We start from the raw sequence: 19,828 nt of genomic DNA, 5'->3' as shown, positions 1-19,828 counted from the left end.
ACAGCAATCCTGTTATGAGGAAAAGACAAAAACAAAAAAATAAAAGGAAAACAAAACTTGAGATTGCAGTGCTAGCTGTCCAGTTAGGATCACTCCCAGAAGAGACACACTTCAGTGGGCCCCAACAGCAGATAAGAGAGAATGAGAATGTTCTGGTGGAAATCCACTATTGTAAGAAAACAGAATATTGGAGAAAAGAATGCTGGAAGAGATGAAGGAAAAATGCATAAGATGCAACCTGACCCCAAGCTTTATTTCCTCCTTCAGCAGCTTTGTCTCCCAAGGTATCAGGCAGGAAATAATTGACAAACGGTGCAAACTAGTGGCCAGCATTGACCTGATTGGTGGTGGTGGGGGGGGGGCGGGGCGGCAGCTGTGAGTCTGTTTCTTTCCTCATCTTAATCTTTCCCTTCTCTTTCTTTATGCATCGTGGAGCCAGATATTATGTGATTTTAAAAATCTTTTTCTGAAAAAAATATGGGACAGGTAAACCAATATACTTTTTCTCTAGTTTAAATATAAGGAATAGAATCTGTAGTTAAAAAAAAAACAAAACAACCAACCAAAAAACCACTAGGGAAACAGAGTATGATAAAGAAAGGGATGTTTACCTTGTTGTTCTTCTATATTACATGTGAGAAAGGGAGGAAAATTTAATAAGGTAACATGACTGAAGATATACACAAGATCTAATAGAAGGAAATACGTTTGTGCTTCCTCTGGCCCCAGAGGTACTGACGTTGCTACTATTTTAATTGGCAAACCCGTGTCAGCTTTTTCTACTTTAGCAATATGTTCACTTTTCTTCTCTGTACCTTTAAGTGAAGAACCAAAACTCCTTTTTGCATTCACCTATGAAGACTTGCAATATTCATGGCAAGGGGTTGAGAAATCCTGCAGGATTTAGAGATCCACCTACTACATGTTCTTGGCATTCACAAGAGAATGTAAAGTAATTTTCCTCACGGTGGGACTTCACACTAATTCAATATGTGGATGATTTATTGATAGCTGGCGAAACTTTATATGCTTATAAAGATGTCATTGTAACTTTACTAAAATGCTTAGCTTCCCAAGGACATAAAGCATCACCAGGAAAATTGCAGTAGAGTCAAACTGAAGTCAAGTACTGAGGACATGGGTGATTGATTGGCCGGTGAAACATAGTTCCACCCCAAAGTCTGTCTCTATATTTTATAAATGAAGCCAACTGCCACCAAAAAGCAAGTTTGCCAGTTCGGGGTGTGGGTTCGTAATTGCATGGGTCGGTACCTGTCTTTTCTGAACAGACAAAGCCTATAGTCAGCGTAGTCACACCCGGAAACTCTGCTGGGGTCTATTGAAACTAGAGGAGACTTTCAGAGCCTTTCTGAATTCCCCACGTGGGAATCCCTAAGGTTGGGAAAGCACTCTTTTATTCCATTAGGAGAATAAAGGGCAACCCCTTTATTTATTTTTATAGCCAAAATTCAGGTTGTGTTGGTCACTGTTGGGTGCTTTTCTGTGATGTTGGATGCCATCACTCAGGGGTTGTGAGGCTGTTCACAAGCCATGGCAGATCTTCTGAATGAAAAGCTCAACTCTGAGCCCAGTACAGAGAATGTCCTTGCACCCCATGCTGCCGCCATCCTACAAATTCATCAGACATAAAACTTACCAGTGCCCCACCAGAGTAGCTATGACCCAGTCTTGTCCTCTAACCCTCATGGATTCTAGGCAGGTGGCACCTTGGGGTCTAGCCACTCTGTTGCCAGATGCTGACCAGAGAGGTGGCCTGGACCGGCTCAGGGTTTTGGAAGGTACTTACCTTAGTCTGATTCATACGACGCTGACAGAACCATTTACTGGTGTGGTTTGCACAAGAGATATGGGGAAAAACAGATACATTTTATGCCGTCAATATTTTGTACAGGGGACCTTCTCTCAGAATATTTTATAAGTGAATGTAAATGTAATTTTTTTTTCTATTTCACATAGTAGCTAAAAGCTAAAAATTAATAAAAGTCTTTGAAACTGTTACTGTTATGCAGTTCCAGGTCAGATGGCTGACTCCTGGTCCAGCCACTCACTTCAAAAAACAAGAAAAGGCTGGGCGTGGTAGTGCATGCCTATAATCCCAGTGGCTCAGGAGGCTGAGGCAGGAGGATGGCGAGTTGAAAGCAGCTTCAGCAAAAACAAGGCACTAAGCAACTCGGTGAGATCCTGTCTGTAAATAAAAATACAAAATAGGCCTGGGGCTGGGGCTCAGTGATCAAGTATCCCTGAGTTCAATCCCTGGTACAAAAAAAAAAAAAAAACCAAAAACCAAACAAACAAACAAAAAACAACCCAAGAAAAGATGATGGTGAAAAGCAAGAAAAGAACTTCAGGCACCATGACCCTATTGGGAAGGCCAAGGCAGACCCAGCATCTCAGGCCTGTCTTCAGGTGCTGACAGAAGCTTTGGGTTTCAATAGAGGAAGGACAGGCAGAGGCCAGAGGTCTGCCTCACTGAGCAGCCTTGGTCAGACTGAGGTCTGCTGACCACTCTCAGGGCTGGTTCAAATCTTGCCTGAGTCTTCAAGAGGGACAGGATAGGTTAGGTCAACGATGGGCTAATAGACCTCGTGTCACTCATTTGTAGATGAACACCTCTTAGATGATTGCGTGCGTCTGTGCAGAGTGGAGCAGGGACGTGACCCACAGTTTAAGGTAATAAAGGAGACAGGTACAAAATGAAGTCAGAGATGGGGAGCTTTATCCTGCTTGAAGTTCCCCAAGGGCATCTGCAGGCCCAAGAGCCACTGCTTCCAGCATGGGTGTCCTGAGTCCCTGTTATAGCTTCTTCCCCTGAACCTTGCCTTGTCCACTCCTTGATAGGGGATCAGCCATCTGAGTCCGTGGGTGTCTTAGCCACATGGTGAACCACTACGGAATGGGGACAACCCGGGTCTCTAAACAATGGCTCAAGTATATAAGTGAAAACAGCCAGACGCTTAAGTCTAGAAGTGAATTGTAAAGCAGAATACAAGAGGGGCCAGAGTCAGACGATGTTCCATTTAATAAAGTATATACAAGTGGGAGCCCTTTTGCTCAATGTCTCCATGAGTTTGGCTTTTCTTTTACCTCCAAAATAGCACATTTGCCTCTGGTTAAATTTCCCTGCTGGGTGTTCAAGGCCAAGCCGTTAGCCCTGTGTTGGCTCAAAATTAACCTTTTTTCTTTTTACTGGTCAAGCCAGTCAGGATCCCTCAGGAGTTTTAGGAACATGGTAGTATAAAGATTCATTGCCATTTCTATCTGTCCTATAGGCAACGGCTATTCTTTCAAACTTGGATTATTCTGTTAGAAGTAGTACTTATGCAAAATGTTAATAAGCAACAGTTAAAAGTAACAGTGACCATTCCAGTTTGTCTTAGGAATAAATGTCATAAAACCTTAAAAATAAAGTGGTTGTGGTCTCTTAAGTAGAATGTACTTGCTTAAAGATGCATCGCCTGAGTGACCAACGTCCACTCTTTTTAATTGTCCGTGGGGCACGGTTCTAAATGCGGTGTTCAGGCCCGAACAATTATCTTTGCTCAAAGATGAGGGTCATGATACAATTAGGGATACACAAGTATAAGGCTGGAGAAGGCTGTTGTGACTATGAACAATGTCTGTTTGGAGGATACAGCTTGGTAAATGTTCTCTTCAGGTTTGCATTTTAGAGCAGTCTAGTTGGGGAACATAAATACATTGAACACACAAACAAGTCAGTAATAATGAACATCGCAGACACACAGAAGATCTATATATATTAATTTAGTCTTTTGAGCAAAATTTACAAACCATGGCTCAGTAGGATGACTTTATGTGTCTGTCTTCAATAGGTCTACATAGGTAATATGATTGATGGAGTTAAAACTCTGAACAAGTTTAGGAAGTAATGCAACTGACCTGGTGATATACAGGTGTATCTCATATACACAATAATAAAACACTTACTTCATCAAAGCAAATGGATGTAAACCAGGGTATAAGTGGCAGGGAGTCTTTTTATCTGGATGGTATTGAATGCATATGGCAGAAACGTTGAGTTTCATTGACCACTGCACATATTTAGGTCCAGCTACAATGCGTATTGTGTAAAAGAGAAAACTTATAGCTTACCTTCATGTATTAACCTGTACACCTTTAACCTTACACATTTTTGTATAATATTCAGACAAAGCTCAGCCATGGCATAGTTAGCCCTCAGATGCATACACATCTCTACTCACAGCTATCTAGGGTACCACATACATAGTAAGTGGCCCCAAATAATAGTTATTTATAAAGTGGTCATTTATAAAATAAAATAGACACTTAAATAAACCTTAACTCTTCTAAGACTCTATTCCCTAAATAACAAAAGCCTCACAAAGACAGCAAACACAGAGATTCTTTTGATAGAGCACAAAATCTTTGTTCTTCCAGCCAGTTCTTGGTAAATGTGACCAAGAGCAGAAAACCTGCTGTCTCAAACGTGGAGGATTCTATTTTGGTTTGACATCAGTGTATTAAACTTGGACCTCAGAAAAGCCCTTCAAATAACTTTTTCAGTTACAGCCAACTTAATCATACATGAATTTCCTAATGTGGTCCTTCACAAATCTTCTGTGACTGGTTTAGACATTTTACAACTTGTTTATATCCTTAGTTTTTGTTCAAGCTTTCTTGTTCATTTGCGACCTTAAGACAAAAAAAATCTTATTTTGCCAACCAAATTCTATTTTTTTTATCCCAAAACATTCCCCAAAATATGTCCTCACACTCATAACCTTTTAATATCTCTTTTTCCTATTTATTATTTTTTGGCCTTATTTTGTCTTTAGTTTACAATTAGAAATAATCCTTATGAAACTTTTAAATTTAGGCAAATTGCTTCTTTTTTAATAAGACAAAATAGTTCATGCTTTTTATACTTTTTTTTTTTTAAAATCAGAACACAGCCTCAAGTTTTAGTACGTTTTTCAATGTCAATTAGAATTAGCTCTTAGTGGTCCTCTATGTAGAGAAGGCTCAGGAAGAAAACAATTTCAAAATGTTTTCTAAATCTGAAAAACTTACCAAAAACCCACATTTAATAGACCCCAATATAGTGTATTTTTGTAAATGTTAAGATGCTTATTTGCAAGTTTTATATAAACCTTGGATTAAGCCGTTTTCTCTGGCAATAGACTGGTTTTCAAAGGCTTTCTTTCCTTCCTCTCCCTTTTTCTTCAGCCCTGTGTGAGTTGGAGAGTTAACCCTTTCCTAACCCTCTTGTTTTTCCAGACTGGGTGAGACTTAACCCTTGAATAACCAGTTTCTGAGTAAAGACAGCAGAACAGACTGAGGGCCAAAAGCCTCCATTTACACAAAACCAAACAGAACAAAAATATATGAATTTAAGCACGCAGACCCTCCCTCCTCAGTGAGTTCAACAGAATGACCACGAGCTCAAAAAAGGAGTTGTTCTTGCAAAAAAAGAAGAAAAAGAAAGAAAGCAAGCAAGAAAAAAAGAAATGGCTGCAGTTTCTTTCTTTCTTTCTTTCTTTCTTTCTTTCTTTCTTTCTTTCTTTCTTTCTTTCTTTCTTTCTTTCTTTCTTTCTTTTTAAAGGAATTTGTGGGTGGGAGATTCACCCAGAGGCACTGAATCTGGACCAGGATTATTAGACTCAGAACCAGCTGCCATACAAGATGGGGTTTTCTCCAAACCTTTCTCCTTCTCTTAACTCCTTTCTCATTTTAGTGGAAGTACCTCTTTTGTTAGACCTTTATGATCAGGTGTTCATAGAACCTCTGCCTTAAAAGGGACCAGGTTAGGATGACCAAGAGGAGACAAAAGAAAGAAAGAAAGAAAGCAAATTTACCTAGTGGAGGAGCATCAGGAGAGAGAGACTCAGTGCTGTGAGCAAGTGTTCTGAAACAAAGGATTTCCCAGTTACCCAAATATCACACACCAAGAGCCCAGACAAGAAAGGGAGTACTTTGAATCCAAGTGCACTTTCAGATACAAAGGCCAGCCGTACTGCAGGGGGAAAATCATCTTTTTCTTAGTCTTAGGTTTATAGCTGTTAAAAAAGTAAAAAAAACCAAACAAACCCAGATAGTGAAGAAATTTCCCTAGCATTGAGACAAAATTAACACTTGCCATTCTTAACCAAATACAACAGATCTCCCCCAATCAACCTCCTTTCTGCATCTACCTTGGTCCCTTCCCTCCTAATTGGTACCACAGAATCACAGATTCCAAACTTCCCGGCCAGATAAAATGGCAGAAGCCCAAGTAGGTTCAAAAGAACTGGCTCCACTGAGCCCCAGACAACAGGAAAAGGAAGGGCAAGGCCCAGGGGGCATTGTCAAGGAGAAGACATCAGAATCCAGGGCCCTGGGCTCCAGGAGTTCATTTCTCTGCCTCACAGAATGGAAAATCAGCTGATGCAGGCACAGAGGGGGAGGAAACAGAAATCCCTGAAACCAAGGTGGATTCCCCTCCAGCGTGGCTCACCCTTCACTTCCCAGGGTGGAGGTCAGCCCCACTCGGACAGGCGGATGCTGGGAGGGCGGGCTTTCTTCCCTGGCAGCTTGCTACAGCAGAGGCCTGACTCCAGAGATCCCCCAAACCTGGTCTGGCCACTCACCTTAAAAACCAAGCAGCAACGGTCATGGTGAGAAGCAGGAAAAGAACTTCAGGCACCATGACCCTATTGGGAAGGCCAAGGCAGACCCAGCATCTCAGGCCTGTCTTCAGGTGCTGACAGGAGCCTCGGGTTTCAATAGAGGAAGGACAGGCAGAGGCCAGAGGTCTGCCTCACTGAGCAGCCTTGGTCGGACTGAGGTCTGCTGACCACTCTCAGGGCTGGTTCTGGGAGGAGCTGGCTCTGCAGAGGTCCTTACCACCTGAGGGGGCAAGTCCCACCTGCTGCTCAGGGTGTTTGTGGGACCTGTGATCCTGGGAAGGGGCCATGACTTGGGGCAGCACTCCAGGGGCTGAAACAGGTGACTACAAATCTTGCCTCAGTCTTCAAGGGGGCATTAGAGGTTAGGTCAATGAAGGGCTAATGGGCCTTGTGTTACTAGTTTGTAGATGAACACCTCTTAGATGATTGGCATGCCTATGTGCAGAGCGGAGCAGGGATGTGACCCACAGTTTAAGGTAATAAAGGAGACAGGTACAAAATGAAGTCAGAGATGGCGAGCTTTATCCTGCTTGAAGTTTCCCCTTCGGGCATCGGTGGGTCGCAGAGTCACTGCTTCTATCCAGGCACCTCTCTCCCTGAGCCTTGTCACAGCTCTTCTTAAACTATGAGGACTGTGGACTGTTTTCCACAATAGCTCCTGGATCACGGCCATTTCAGTGGCATATCCAACGCACAGAGAGAAGGTCACGTGGATGATCCAGTTTAACAAAGTGTGTTGATCTGTTTTCCCCTAGGATGGACAAAATGGATCCATCTATCCGATGGCCAGTACTGACCCTTAAACATGATAAACAAGTGATCTGAAGAACTGTGTTAGCTTCGCATCACTGGGACAAACTAGCTGAGAAAATTGAGCAAAAGGAGGAAAGGCTTATTTTGGCTCAGAATTTCAGAGGTCTTGGGCTGTGGTCACCTGGCCCTGCTGCGCTGGGGTGTGTGACAGCACTGGACACCAAGGCAGGAGCGTGGAGCACAAAAAGGGCTGAATTCTTGACAGCCAGAAGCAAAGGGGAGAGGGAATGGGCTCCTCACCTCTTCAAGGCCACTCCTTGGGCCTCACCTCCTTCCTCTGCGCCCCGCGCCCCCCTAAGGGTTCTACTAGCTTCTAATAACCCCACAGGCTGGCCACGAAGCCAGCACACAGGCCTTTACAGGGACATTTAAGACCTAAACTGCAGCAATTAAAACACTACTTAGGCCACTGATTTAGTAATAGTCATTCCCAGCTCAATCTGGGCAAGTTGGGACCCTCGGCAATGCGAAGGGTGAAAAGGGTCCCATTAAGTAACTGCTCTGTGGTTGGTAGCAAGTGGCAGAACGTGACTGGGACCAGGGCAGAGGTGCAGATGCAGAGAGCACCCCATTCCAGCCAAGGACCGCAGATGCCCGTGTATGTGCAGACCAAGGGCCTGGTCTCGAGAGATGACCTCTGACAACCAGGTCAACCCACTGGTATCTACTAGGTGCCAACTATGTGCTCAACACCGGTGAGAGCCAGGAAGGTCAGAGAGGGGTGTGAGTCTTGGGGGCCCTGGCCCAACCCTCAAGCCAGAAGGCATTTATTGACCTGGAATAGGCCCAGATTCTGCAGCAATGTCCACTATGGGCCAGTACAGGCTGGTCACTGAAGGCCTCCAGAAGTCAGAGATGGCGCCAGGGGAATGGCCTGGACTTTAATGACAAGCCAGCTCTAGATGTCCCATAGGACACCTGAGAGCAGGAGGACCTTCCCATCAATGTCACAGAGCAGGGTTCCCCCAGGGCTAAGTCAAACAACAGTTAGATGAATTACCTGCTTTTAGAAAAGGCATTTAATTAATTAGTGGGGTCACTTAAAGTCAATGGCAACATCTCGGTAAGAAAGCCTATTAAACTGTGTTATCTATGTAGGTATCGGTGTATATAAAATACCCGCTTCAGGGCAGGTTCCGTGACCTACCTCCTCCAGCAAGGACCTTCCACAGTTCTCACGGCCTCCCAATCATCCATTCAATCATGAATCCATCAAGTGGATTAATCCACTGAGGAGGTCAGAGCCCTCATGATCCAGTCATTTCCTAGAAGCCCTACCTCTGAACATGCTGCATCGGGGACCACATCTTTAACCCGTGAGTCCTTCAGGGACACTTCATATCCAAACCATAGCACATGTTCAAATATCAAGCATCATGCAAACATTCTCCACGACTCAGTCTTCAAATAGGAGTCTATACCTAATTAAATATATCCATCTATCTACACATGTATTTTAAATATGGTACTCATACTATTGGGGATTATTCTTTCATTTTCTCTATAACCACTGAGCTTATCTATACCTGAATAGAAACCCAGTGTGTAGACCACAGTCTTTCAGGGCTAGAGGAAAAGGCTTTGGATTTTATAGTAGTTGGTACGGTGCCCTCCATGTAAACCTGACACCTCAAGTAACTCACCCTGAATCTCACAGCTAATCAATGTAAATCCAGCACCGCCACCCACACCACGTCATGCTCCTGGTTAAGTCCATTAATTTGTGCTAGAATCAAGGGAAGCCCCATTTTCCTTATTTTATTTATGTTAATAAGCACTAATGTATTATAGTGGCTAGTAAATTATTAACAGAAAATGATGATTCAAGAGCCCTTACTTTAAAATAATTTAACTACAGCTGGGTGCAGTGGTGCACACCTGTAATCCCAGCAATTTGAGAGGCTGAGGCAGGAAGATTGCAAGTGGGAGGCCAGCCTCAGCAACTTAGTGAGACCCAGTCTCCCAGTAAAAAATAAAAAGGGCTGGGGGGTGTGGTCTTGGCTCATTGTAGAGTACTCCAGGGTTCAATCCCTAGTATTGAAAAAAATAATTAAGTATAACTCCTCACATTGCCAATTATAGGTACCAATTTAAATAAGAAGCAGTTTTGCAGGCTACATCACTATCTATAATCCTCTGAAACTAACATGAAAAAAAATGCTATTCTTTCCTAACATCACCTGCTAGTGAGGAGCTGCCGACCTATGGATGAAGATGAGTCCATTTGAGAATTAAGGGTGTGTGCAGAGGCTCATGGAGACTTGTGGGGTTGGGGGGTGGATATACCTTATTCTCTGATCCCTGCTTCAGAGAACAGTGTTACAAGAAGAGGAGGAAATATTTAGCATAGCAACAATGACAGTAACAAGCAGCGTTTGGTAATGATTAATCATTTATCATATGTTCATCCTATTCACATGGGCCACCAGTAATTTGTTCACAGTCACGGAACTAATAACTGCTGGGACTTAACTCAGACTCAGGTCAATCTGTGGGGTTCCTATAATTTTCCACTTACTGGAAATTCCAAACCTTAAAAAGCCTTCAACAGTGTCTTAGCCTGTTTCCTGTAGCTATGACAGACTAACCACAGACAGAGGAATTTATGAGCAATAGAGGTATATGTGAGTTCAAGTTCAAGAACATAGTGCTCCTGTGCTGCAACATAACACTGTGGAAAGGCAAGTGAGCTTGGGAGACAGAAAAAGTGGACCAAAGTTATACTTTTTATCAGAAACTCATTCCCATGATAACTAACCAACTTCTACAATAAGAGCATTAATTCACGTGAAGGTGGAGCCCTTGTTACTTAATCACCTCTGAAAGTTCCCATGACTTAATGTTACAATGTTAATAATGTTACGTGACAAAGATTCTTTTTAATTTTTAAAACTTATTCATATGTGAACATAGAAAAGTTCTGTCTGATTCATTCTACTGTCTTTCCCATTCCCATCACCCCACCTTCCCTTCATTCCCTTTTGTCTAATCCAGTGAACTTCTATTCTCCACCCTCCATGCCCAGAGAGAACATCTGGCTTTTGGTTTTCTGGGACTGGCTTATTTCACTTAGCATTTTACCTGCAGGAGTCATTCTTTTTATGACTTAGTAATATTCCATTGTTTATATGTATCACATTTGTTTTTATCCATTTATCTGTTGAAGGGCACCTAGGTTGGTTCCATAGCTTAGTTATTGTGAATTGGGATGCTATAAATGTTGATGTGGCTGTGTCACTGTAGTATGTTGATTTTAAATCCTTTGGCTATATACTGAGGAGTGAGATCACTGGGTCAAATGGTGGTTCCATTCCAAGTTTTCTGAGGAATCTCCATACTGCTTTCCAGAGTGGTTGCACCATTTTGCAGTCCCACCAGCAATGTATGAGTGTACCATTCTCTGCACATCCTTGCCAACACTTACTATTACTTGCATTTCTATAATTAACATTCTGACTGGAGTGATATGGAATTTCAGTGTAGTTTTAATTTGCATTTCTCTAATTGCTACAGATGTTGAATATTTTTTCATATATTTTTTTGACCATTTGCATTTCTTCTTCAGTAAAGTGTCTATATTCAGTTCCTTTGCCCATTTATTGATTAGCTATCTATCTATCTATTTATTTATTTTTGGTGTTAAGTCTTTTGAGTTCTCTGTATATCCTGGAGATTAATGCTCTATCTGAGGTGGTCAAGGTTTTCTCCCATTCTGTAGGATCTATCTTCATGTTCTTGAGTGTTTCCTTTGCTTTGAAGAAACTTTTTAGTTTGATACCATCCCCTCTATCGATTCTTGATTTTACTTCTTATGCTTTAGGAGTCTTGTTGAGAAAGTCAGTTCCTAAGTGACATCGTGGAAAGTTGGGCTTACATTTTCTTCTAGTACATGTAGGGTCTCCAGTCTAATGCCTAGGTCCTGGATCTACTTTGAGTTGACTTTTGTCCAGGGTGAGAGAGAGTGGTTAAATTTCATTCTTCTACATAAGGATTTCCAGTTTTCCCAGCACTATTTGTTGAAGAGGCTCTCTTTTCTCCAATGTGTGTTTATGGTGCCTTTGTCCAATATGAAATAACTGTATTTATATTATCTCTGTGTCTTCTGTTCTGTTCCATTGGTCTTCATGTCTGTTTTGGTGCCAATACCATGCTGTTTTGGTTACTATAGCTCTGTAGTATAATTTAAGGTCTGCTTCACTTTTCTTGCTAAGGATTGTTTTAACTATTCTGGGCCTTTTACTCTTCTAAATGAATTTCATGAGTGCATTTTCTATTTCTGTGAAGAATGTCATTAGGATTTTAATAGGAATTACATTAAACCTGTATACCACTTTTGGTAATATGGCTATTGTAGCGATGAAATTTCAACACAAGTTTTGGAGGGGACATCCAATATAGCAGACAGTCACAGAAGTCAATCACCCTGCTGGAGTGATGGCTTCACAGTCAGCTGGGACAAGTCTCTGGGACAGCCCCAGGCCACACCTGCAGCAGCCCTTCCTTCAACCACAGCTGGTTCCTGGAGAATAGAGAAGGTCAGGAGGTATCAGCAGAAGGTCGAAGGCGCTGCTCCATCCAGATACTTGGGTCCACATGCTGGAGCCTGTGCGTGTGTGCGTGTGTGTGTGTGTGTGTGTTTGGCTTTGAGTGCCAAGGATTTGACTGGTCATATTCTTCCATGACGCATCAGTAAAGAATTGTTCTGGTCTGTGTCAGGTGGCCCTCCTCAGCCTCCGTATCTCTTCATTCATTCATCATTCCTACGATTCACCTTTCCTGAGTCCAATGTGTTTTGTGTATTCTTCTTTAAAAAAAAAAAAGGCTCGATTCTTTTGTTCACACATATTTAAATTTACATAAATGTTGTTTTATCTTTCATCATGCTTTCTACTAATTCACTTTTTACACAGGTGTAATTATACTACTCATAGAAAGGTGATAAAGATAATATACTCACTTTTTAATAACCTGTAGAAGCACCATTTAATCGCTTCATAAAATGCTCTCAGGGCATATGCCGGGTTAATTATACTCCTGATGCTCTACACTTAGCATTAATACAATTTTTTTCCTAATAACACTTATAAATTACAAACTATCTTAATCAAATAGTCTTGTTAACATACCTTATGGGGCAGGTTAATTATATCTTTCATTTGTATAGCTCCTTAGAATTTTTAAGGCACTTACAGAAACTTTCAACAAGCTATAAACTGGGCAGAGCAGTTGTTATATTTCCCATATTATTCACAAAGAAGCTGAGATCGCAGAGACTGAAGCTCATGTCCAATATCAGCCTAGTTGGGCAATCCAAGGAGAATTATAGCTGAGGAGTACAGGGTGCTTCTTACCCAGGGGTGCTGTCCTGCCTCATAACCATTACAACTAAGATAGTAACAGCATTTTGAAATAAGAGTCTTGTTTAGTACATTTTTTTTATAAAGTATTTTTTTTTTGTAGTTGCAGATGGACAGAATGCCTTGATTTTATTTATTTGTATGTGGTGCTAAGGATCTAACCCAGTGTGTCACACATGCTAGGCACTGAGCTCCTTATTTAGCACTTTCAAGTGTTGGGAAAACAAAAAACTGGTATCTTTCAAACACGTTTGTTTCTTTGTGAGTTCTGACTGAAGAAACAGTGGGATTGCTTGGTGCACTGGTGGTACCTCGTGGAGACTCAATCCTGCTCTCAAAGGTCTCTGAGGTTCACTTCTGTAACTCATCGTTTAAAATAAAGATTTAATAAAAATGCATTAAAGACAGAACTGTTTCAGAATGACAGATCTCTAAGAGGCTTCTTAAAAATGACTGTTGTTGATGAATCTTAGACTGGCCGCCCATTTGTCTACTGAAGGCTGGGCGTGTGATAGTGACCCCTCATCAAGAGTGTCGTCCATGAAGCCACATTAGGTAGGAGGCCAGGTGGTCCCATGAGCGTTGTAGCCCCTCCAGCCTTCTGATTGTTAAATCTGGCCAATGTGAATGTGAAGAGCAAACCAAAGTGTTAGGGGACAGACAGAGGAGGATGGTGGGAACAGGAGGTCAAGGGGATGATTCTATAAAGTGGGCTCACCGTGCTGACCCTCACGTGCTTTCTTTTCCAAGAAGCAATTACCTGCAGCCCTGCCGGCCTATGTGGACAGGATACGTCACATTCCTCAGCAAACTCCCTGTTATCTGCAGGAGAAATGCAGACCTAAATTGATGTTGATAAGAGGAATCCAAGTTACCCTGAAGGGAAGAATTCTGTGGCCATAACCTGAAACTGGAAGATAAGGATAGTTCCTCCTAACCATAGAATCTGTAAGAACTTGTGGTTAAGAATCCAATTAGAACTGGTCAGCATAGGCCAAGGTGACCTAGATTTGTCGTGGCTGTTGGTACTTTCAAATCTGAAGTCATTTTGCTGTCAGTCAAACGTCAAGAGGTGGGTCTGGGTGGGACTTTCTGGAAACTTCTCTGGGATCTCCCATAAAACCAGAGTACAGAAGAGACACTATCCCTGTCCACTCCGAGAGGATATATCCTCTCCCTTCAGAGTGTCCCCTTCCCCTTTCCTATCCCTTCAATACACTCATTCCTGTACCTCTGAGTGACGTGTCTGAAATCCTTCTGACTTGATTGCAAGAATCAGGGTTTGAAGGGGGTCTTTGCCCTGTCTCAGTTTCTCAGAAGTCCCCCCCCGAAAGCTGTAACCCATACACACGAGTGGTGGGGAATTCTGTGGAGAGAATAGTCTATAATCTGACAAATCCTTTATATACGTTAATGGGTTTAATCATGTCCACGATTTTCAGGTAGACATTATTTTTTCACTTTCAAAAGAAATTATGGTGCCTTCCATCAAGGTCAGGTGCCTGAGCAAGGACAGAAGAGAATATGAAGGACTGTGGATTCTAAAAGTCGTTTGCTAACCGTCCCCTCTCAGTAGTGCTGTGTCTCTTATTTGTCTCTAAATGAAGATTTAAGGCTCCGGAGAGTTGCTGAGGGCTGTATATTTCCACAGAGAATGCCTGGCCCTCTGCTTCTAGAACCTTTGTTTTCTATGAAACAAAACCAGGCAGGAAGAGCTCTTTATTCTTTATGTCTAACGTGCTTCTGTTTTTGCTTGCCTATAAATTCACGTCTCTTATGGAAACTCTCAAGGCAAATTTGGAATTTAATGAATAAAAGACTACCTTACATTTTTAAAGACACAGTATTTTATTGTAAAATAGAAGGTGGTTTCGAGAATGAGCCCTAAATGTTACAGGAGTGAAATACTCGTGTAGATCATCCCTCTCTTTTTAATTTCTGCATCTTTAAAGAACGACTTTATTTGGTGGGTATCTTAAGGAACTGGTTACAATTCTAAAAAAGATATGAATAATATGACTTTACACTAGCATTGAAATTGACCGCCCTCACTAAGGCTGTTCTGTGGTTCAATTTCTATTTATTTATACCAAGGGAAGCCCTCAGGGGGTCTGGGACTTTGCAGATTGATTCTAATTCCATTTGTATTGTTAAGCTGGCAAATTCTTTAACAAAGCAAAATAATTGGGCAGATAACAACCTTTTAAAAAAATTGTTTTAGGTGTAGATGGACATAATACCTTTATTTATTTATTTTTATGTGGTGCTGAGGATCAAACCGAGCACCTCACATGGGCTAGGCAAGTGCTCTACCACTGGGCCCCAGCCCCAGCCCAGATAACTTCCCTGACAGTTGGTTGAAGTAATGGGCCAGCTTCAAACATTGAATGTAACTGCATGCCCCAGGCATGTTAGGAAAAAGCCATTCTACTGTTAGAGTCTCGGCAAGCAGACATTTTACTCCCTAATTTTATGATTATTAAGTGAAAGAGTCTCTCTGTCTTTGAATTTCTCTCTAATACAGCTTTGGCTGCAGCTAAAAAGTTGAAAAGTTCTGATTTAAACCTTTATTCATTAGGAAGCGGGTTCTTCATGAATCCCTCATCTCCACCCACCCCTGCACTTTTTCATATAAAACCCACATGCTATGTTTGAACACTCTAGTAAAGGGAGTTATACACAGCAGAAAATTGTATAAGAAATGAAAATATTAATTTTTCTAAGTTTTTACTTCCATGTGAGTGGTTATCAGCACTGTTTTTGCCTTACTGATTGAACTGGTCATTGGTAAGTGATCTCAAATAAATGTGTATGTGCGGGAACATCGGTCTTCCCCTTGTTCCCGCACATTTTTATTAGTTTTGATTTTTGATTAACGTGTCCTAATTGTACATGGTAGTGATCCAACCTCCTTCACCTGCTCTCCCCCACACACAGCTGGAAACGAGACAAAAAGTATTTTACATAATCTTCTTTGCTCTCTCTCTGGTCTTTCCTGATGATGATCAGGTGGTGACACTAGGCAGAAGCACTGTCCTTTGCCCTGGGCAGATAAGGTTGGGGGGGGGTGTTCCCTGGATACCCCCAGAACTCTGGCCACAGGAAATCTGGGTTTTGAAGTAGAGTAGGAAAGAAGACCTGCACTGATGTGGAGACAGCCAGGTGACATGGGATGAACTCTACACCTGAAGTAAAACCCCTAGGATGAGAGCCCTCCCACCCTAGGTGGTAGCCACTGACCTCCAGCCATCTCCTGTCTGGAACCTAAGGGGGTGGGGCCAGATCCATGCTAGGTCCCTTCCCCCCCCTCATGTCCCATTCACGTCCATTCTTCTGTAGCATTGGACGTTCATCACCCAGGTGTTTTACCACCCTGGGTGATGTGGTTGATGGGAGCATCTTTATTTCCTGGAGATTAGAGGAGGAGATAAAAATTTCAGAAAAGCAAATTTGATGGAAGCTACTGTGTTTATGGACATGTGAAAGGTGCTGATGAAATTTCCACTGCCGATAAATAAAGAAAACTTGGACAATGGTGACTGATGGAGAGACCCGGGAGAGGGCGTCATATCTGGGCTAAACGTTAGCAGACATTCTTGAAAGAGGGCTTTTCCACAGCAACAGAGCGCATGTGCTCTGCCATCCATGGAGCGGAGGCCAAGGGCATGTGGTTCTCTGCCCTGACCTGGATCTTTCTCTGATTTCTCGCAGGGATTTTCAGGAAACACAAATGCGGACAGCGTGGTGCACTACCGGCTCCAGCCCCCCTTCGAAGCCAGGTTCCTGCGCTTCCTGCCTTTAGCCTGGAACCCCAAGGGCAGGATTGGGATGCGGGTCGAGGTGTATGGGTGTGCATACAGTAAGTAGCCTTGGTTGCTGGAAGAAATCCACATCTGCATGAGATGCCACAAAAGCCAAACTGCCAACTGAACTTGACTTCTGATTTTTAAATAACTGTGCAGCCAAACTGATTTTTTTAAAAAATCTTGTGTCTATCTTCCCATGACAGAGTGGACTTTAGTTTTCACTTTTTATAGTTGAATTTAGAGGTGGACCTTAATCAAGATGTATTAATATTTATATTTCCAGAGTTTAACAGAGTACTTACAATGTAATAGCCATTGAATAAAGTCAATAAAGTCTAAACCAGGGGCAGATGAAGCTGTTCTTCTGATGCAGACACTCAGTATAGGAATGCAGGGGGGATGGGGGGCTCCGGTTTCTTAGGCACAGCGCCTGCTCAGTGGTGTCTCAGTTCTGACTCTGCCTCTCTCTGTTGACGTCCCTGGGAAATCTCTGTACAGCGCACTGAGGCTTCACATTTTCTTTCTTGGTAGGGATACATGTATATGCATTATGTCAGCCTCTTTTTTCTCATCTATTATGTCATTATGTCAGCCTCTTTTTCTCATCTATTAACTATAATCAAAGTCAAAAGACTCGCCTGTAATTCTAGCTCCTTGGGAGCTGATGCAGGAAGGTCACAGGTTCAAGGTCAGCCTGTCTCAAAATAGAAAATTAAAAGGGTTGGGAATGCAGTTTAAGGGCAGAGCACTTGTCTAGCCTGTGGGAGACCAAAGTAAAAAGAATGGAACTAATGTGAGTATATAGCACAGAGTGAAAAGCAGACCATGGAATTGTGTGGCAGGAGTTTATCATCTAGCCGTTATTGGATAATCCAGGATATACTTGTTCTATTTCTTTATATCATCATAGATTATTGTCAGAATGGGACAATAATAAAATAATTCCTGTGTAGACCTGGAGAACATGCAAATAATAGACTGGATGGAAATATCTTTGGCATCTCAGGTTTGCTCAGGTTGGACCCCTGTGTGATAGATACAATTTGCACACAAACACCCGCCTCCATTCTTTGCTAATCCTGGCTTTGACCTTGCAGAATGTTAATTTTCTAAAACATAATAATAATCTACCACCCATGAAGCATTTAAAGTCGTGAAATGCTATTATTCACATTCTGTGACTCAACCCCTGTACAAGCCAATTAATTTCCTAACTCTGTAATCTAATGTTTACATTTCTATGGGACATTAAGTATAATGGTGTTGTTTTGCCATCGACTTTCTTTTCTTCTCCTCCCATTGGTCATTTTCTTTCATCACTGTATTCCCTTGAACCCAGCTGAGTTCACTGTTGCAATGGCTACAGTGTCTGATACTTGGAATTTCTCTTTGATGCTCTGAAATTAGCTTGTCCTCCCATCACTCTGAAACAACTTCAGGTTTACTGACTTCAAAGCAGAACACGCTCTTTGATGGGGATTTGCCATTAGCTTGATGTTCCTTCATGAGGAGATGCTACTCCAGCTCCTCAGAGTAATATTGGAAAGATCAAAGCTCCCTGACCAGTCCCAAGAAGCACAGTGGCCGTGCAGATCTTGTGGAATCTCTCGGCACCGTTCACTTCTGTAGACTCGAGCTGTTGGGTAGGAGTGACTGGGGAAACAAGATGCAGATGGATAAGATCTCACCACTACTGAGAAATTCAAAGTATGTCCTCCAGAAGGTGAATCTCTACAATGTCCTTTTTGTCTTAGAGGAATTATTTTTCAGATGTATTGATTTTGTGTACACTGTTGACACTTTATGTTAATAAGGGTGGTACGTTTTGGTATTTTCATGTGTATGTCCACTGCCCTGTTTTGATTCAAGAACTTTATTATGGGATATGATGTTGCTTTAAGGCAGTGTCTTTTCCCAGTTACACTCTATTTGTATCAAAATGCTCACTATCACTATAAATTTTCATGGATTCTGATTAGCATGTGCAGTTTCTCTATCTCTGCCGCTTTTCCAGATTCTAGGGATTGGACCCAGACACCCACATGTGTTAGATAAGGGCTGCACCACACATTGAGGTATCTGAATGGGGACATAGATTTTACCAAATTCCTCCCAGACAGGTGAATACTGTCTGCGACAATAAGTTCTTAGTCTTTCAGGAATTAATCTTTGTGAGCCTCTGAATGCATCTATCTTTGGCTCTTTTCCAATATTCCTTTCTGGGAAGTGCAGTGATGATGTAATGGTACCAATCATCTTCAAGTGTCACTTCTACACTCTCTCTTGCCTCTAAAATGAATAGGTAGACACACTTCCCAGTAAGATTTAGGTCACCAGCGATTGAAATGAGTCGGGCTCAGGAAGAGGCTGGCTGGCAGAGAAAGAGGCAGCTTAGGTGTGGGATGGTTGTAAATATCTCTCTCCTTGCCGGGTGGGATCCAACCATGAGACTTGAAAGTTGAAGATTTCTTGCATCCTTCAGAAATGAAATTCGTTATCATTTTAAGCTGTTGGCTTTCCTGTAAGTCCTCTGTGTGCTGTTGAAAACTAATTTCCACCTTTTTTTTTTTTTCCTCTCTGCCCAGAACTCTAGAAATCATAAGCACTTATCCACTGTGGGCCTTCTGTGTGCTAAGCACTGTTGTGAAACTCCACGGATGTTAACGCGTCGGATTCTCACAACAGTCTTGTGAGGGAAGGCCTGTTTTCAGTCTCATGTCACAGATGAGGAAACTGAGCTCAGAGAAGGTGTGTAACCTGTGTAGGATGGAACTAAGATTCACGCTTTAACTCCTTTGTCCTTCCTCTGAACTAGTACTCTATATTATGAAATGTCCCTAAAAGGGAAAGAAAAGAGCTGGTAATGGGACTAGAACAGAGTCTTAATATATAAGACAAATTAACCTCCATACTGGAAAACATAGCTCTATCTAATGGTGGTGTATCTGTGTTGTTAATAACCACAGAAATCCAGTAATCAAAACTATAATCTCAATTGGTAAGTTGAACAATTATAAACCAAGTTCATACCAAATTAGACAAGCACTTCCTCTTTTAAGCCAAGAACTAAGTTGTCTCCAGTCATTTTGGATGGCAGAAAAACTTGAAGAAGTTTGGTTTTCTAATTTTCCAGTATCCCTCTGCATTTCCTATTCATATAATGGAATTTTGTACCAATAAATTTTTC

The 19,828-nt window shown here is 42.0% G+C and overlaps 1 protein-coding gene across 2 annotated transcripts in view; it reads left to right on the top strand.

The window, feature by feature from the left end:
- The window catches only part of LOC144249994 (contactin-associated protein-like 3), a 142,262-nt gene that overhangs the window by 39,112 nt on the left and 83,322 nt on the right, over nt 1–19,828 (top strand). For both annotated transcript variants that reach the window (XM_077792302.1, XM_077792301.1), the window contains exon 2: nt 16,547–16,694. In XM_077792302.1, coding sequence (XP_077648428.1) covers nt 16,547–16,694 — 148 coding nt within the window. The remainder of the gene's footprint in view (nt 1–16,546; nt 16,695–19,828) is intronic.

Source organism: Urocitellus parryii, chromosome 13, assembly GCF_045843805.1.
Source record: "Urocitellus parryii isolate mUroPar1 chromosome 13, mUroPar1.hap1, whole genome shotgun sequence".
Lineage (NCBI taxonomy): Eukaryota > Metazoa > Chordata > Mammalia > Rodentia > Sciuridae > Urocitellus > Urocitellus parryii.
Note: the sequence above shows the minus strand (reverse complement) of the source record. Positions and strands in the feature narration are given on the sequence as shown.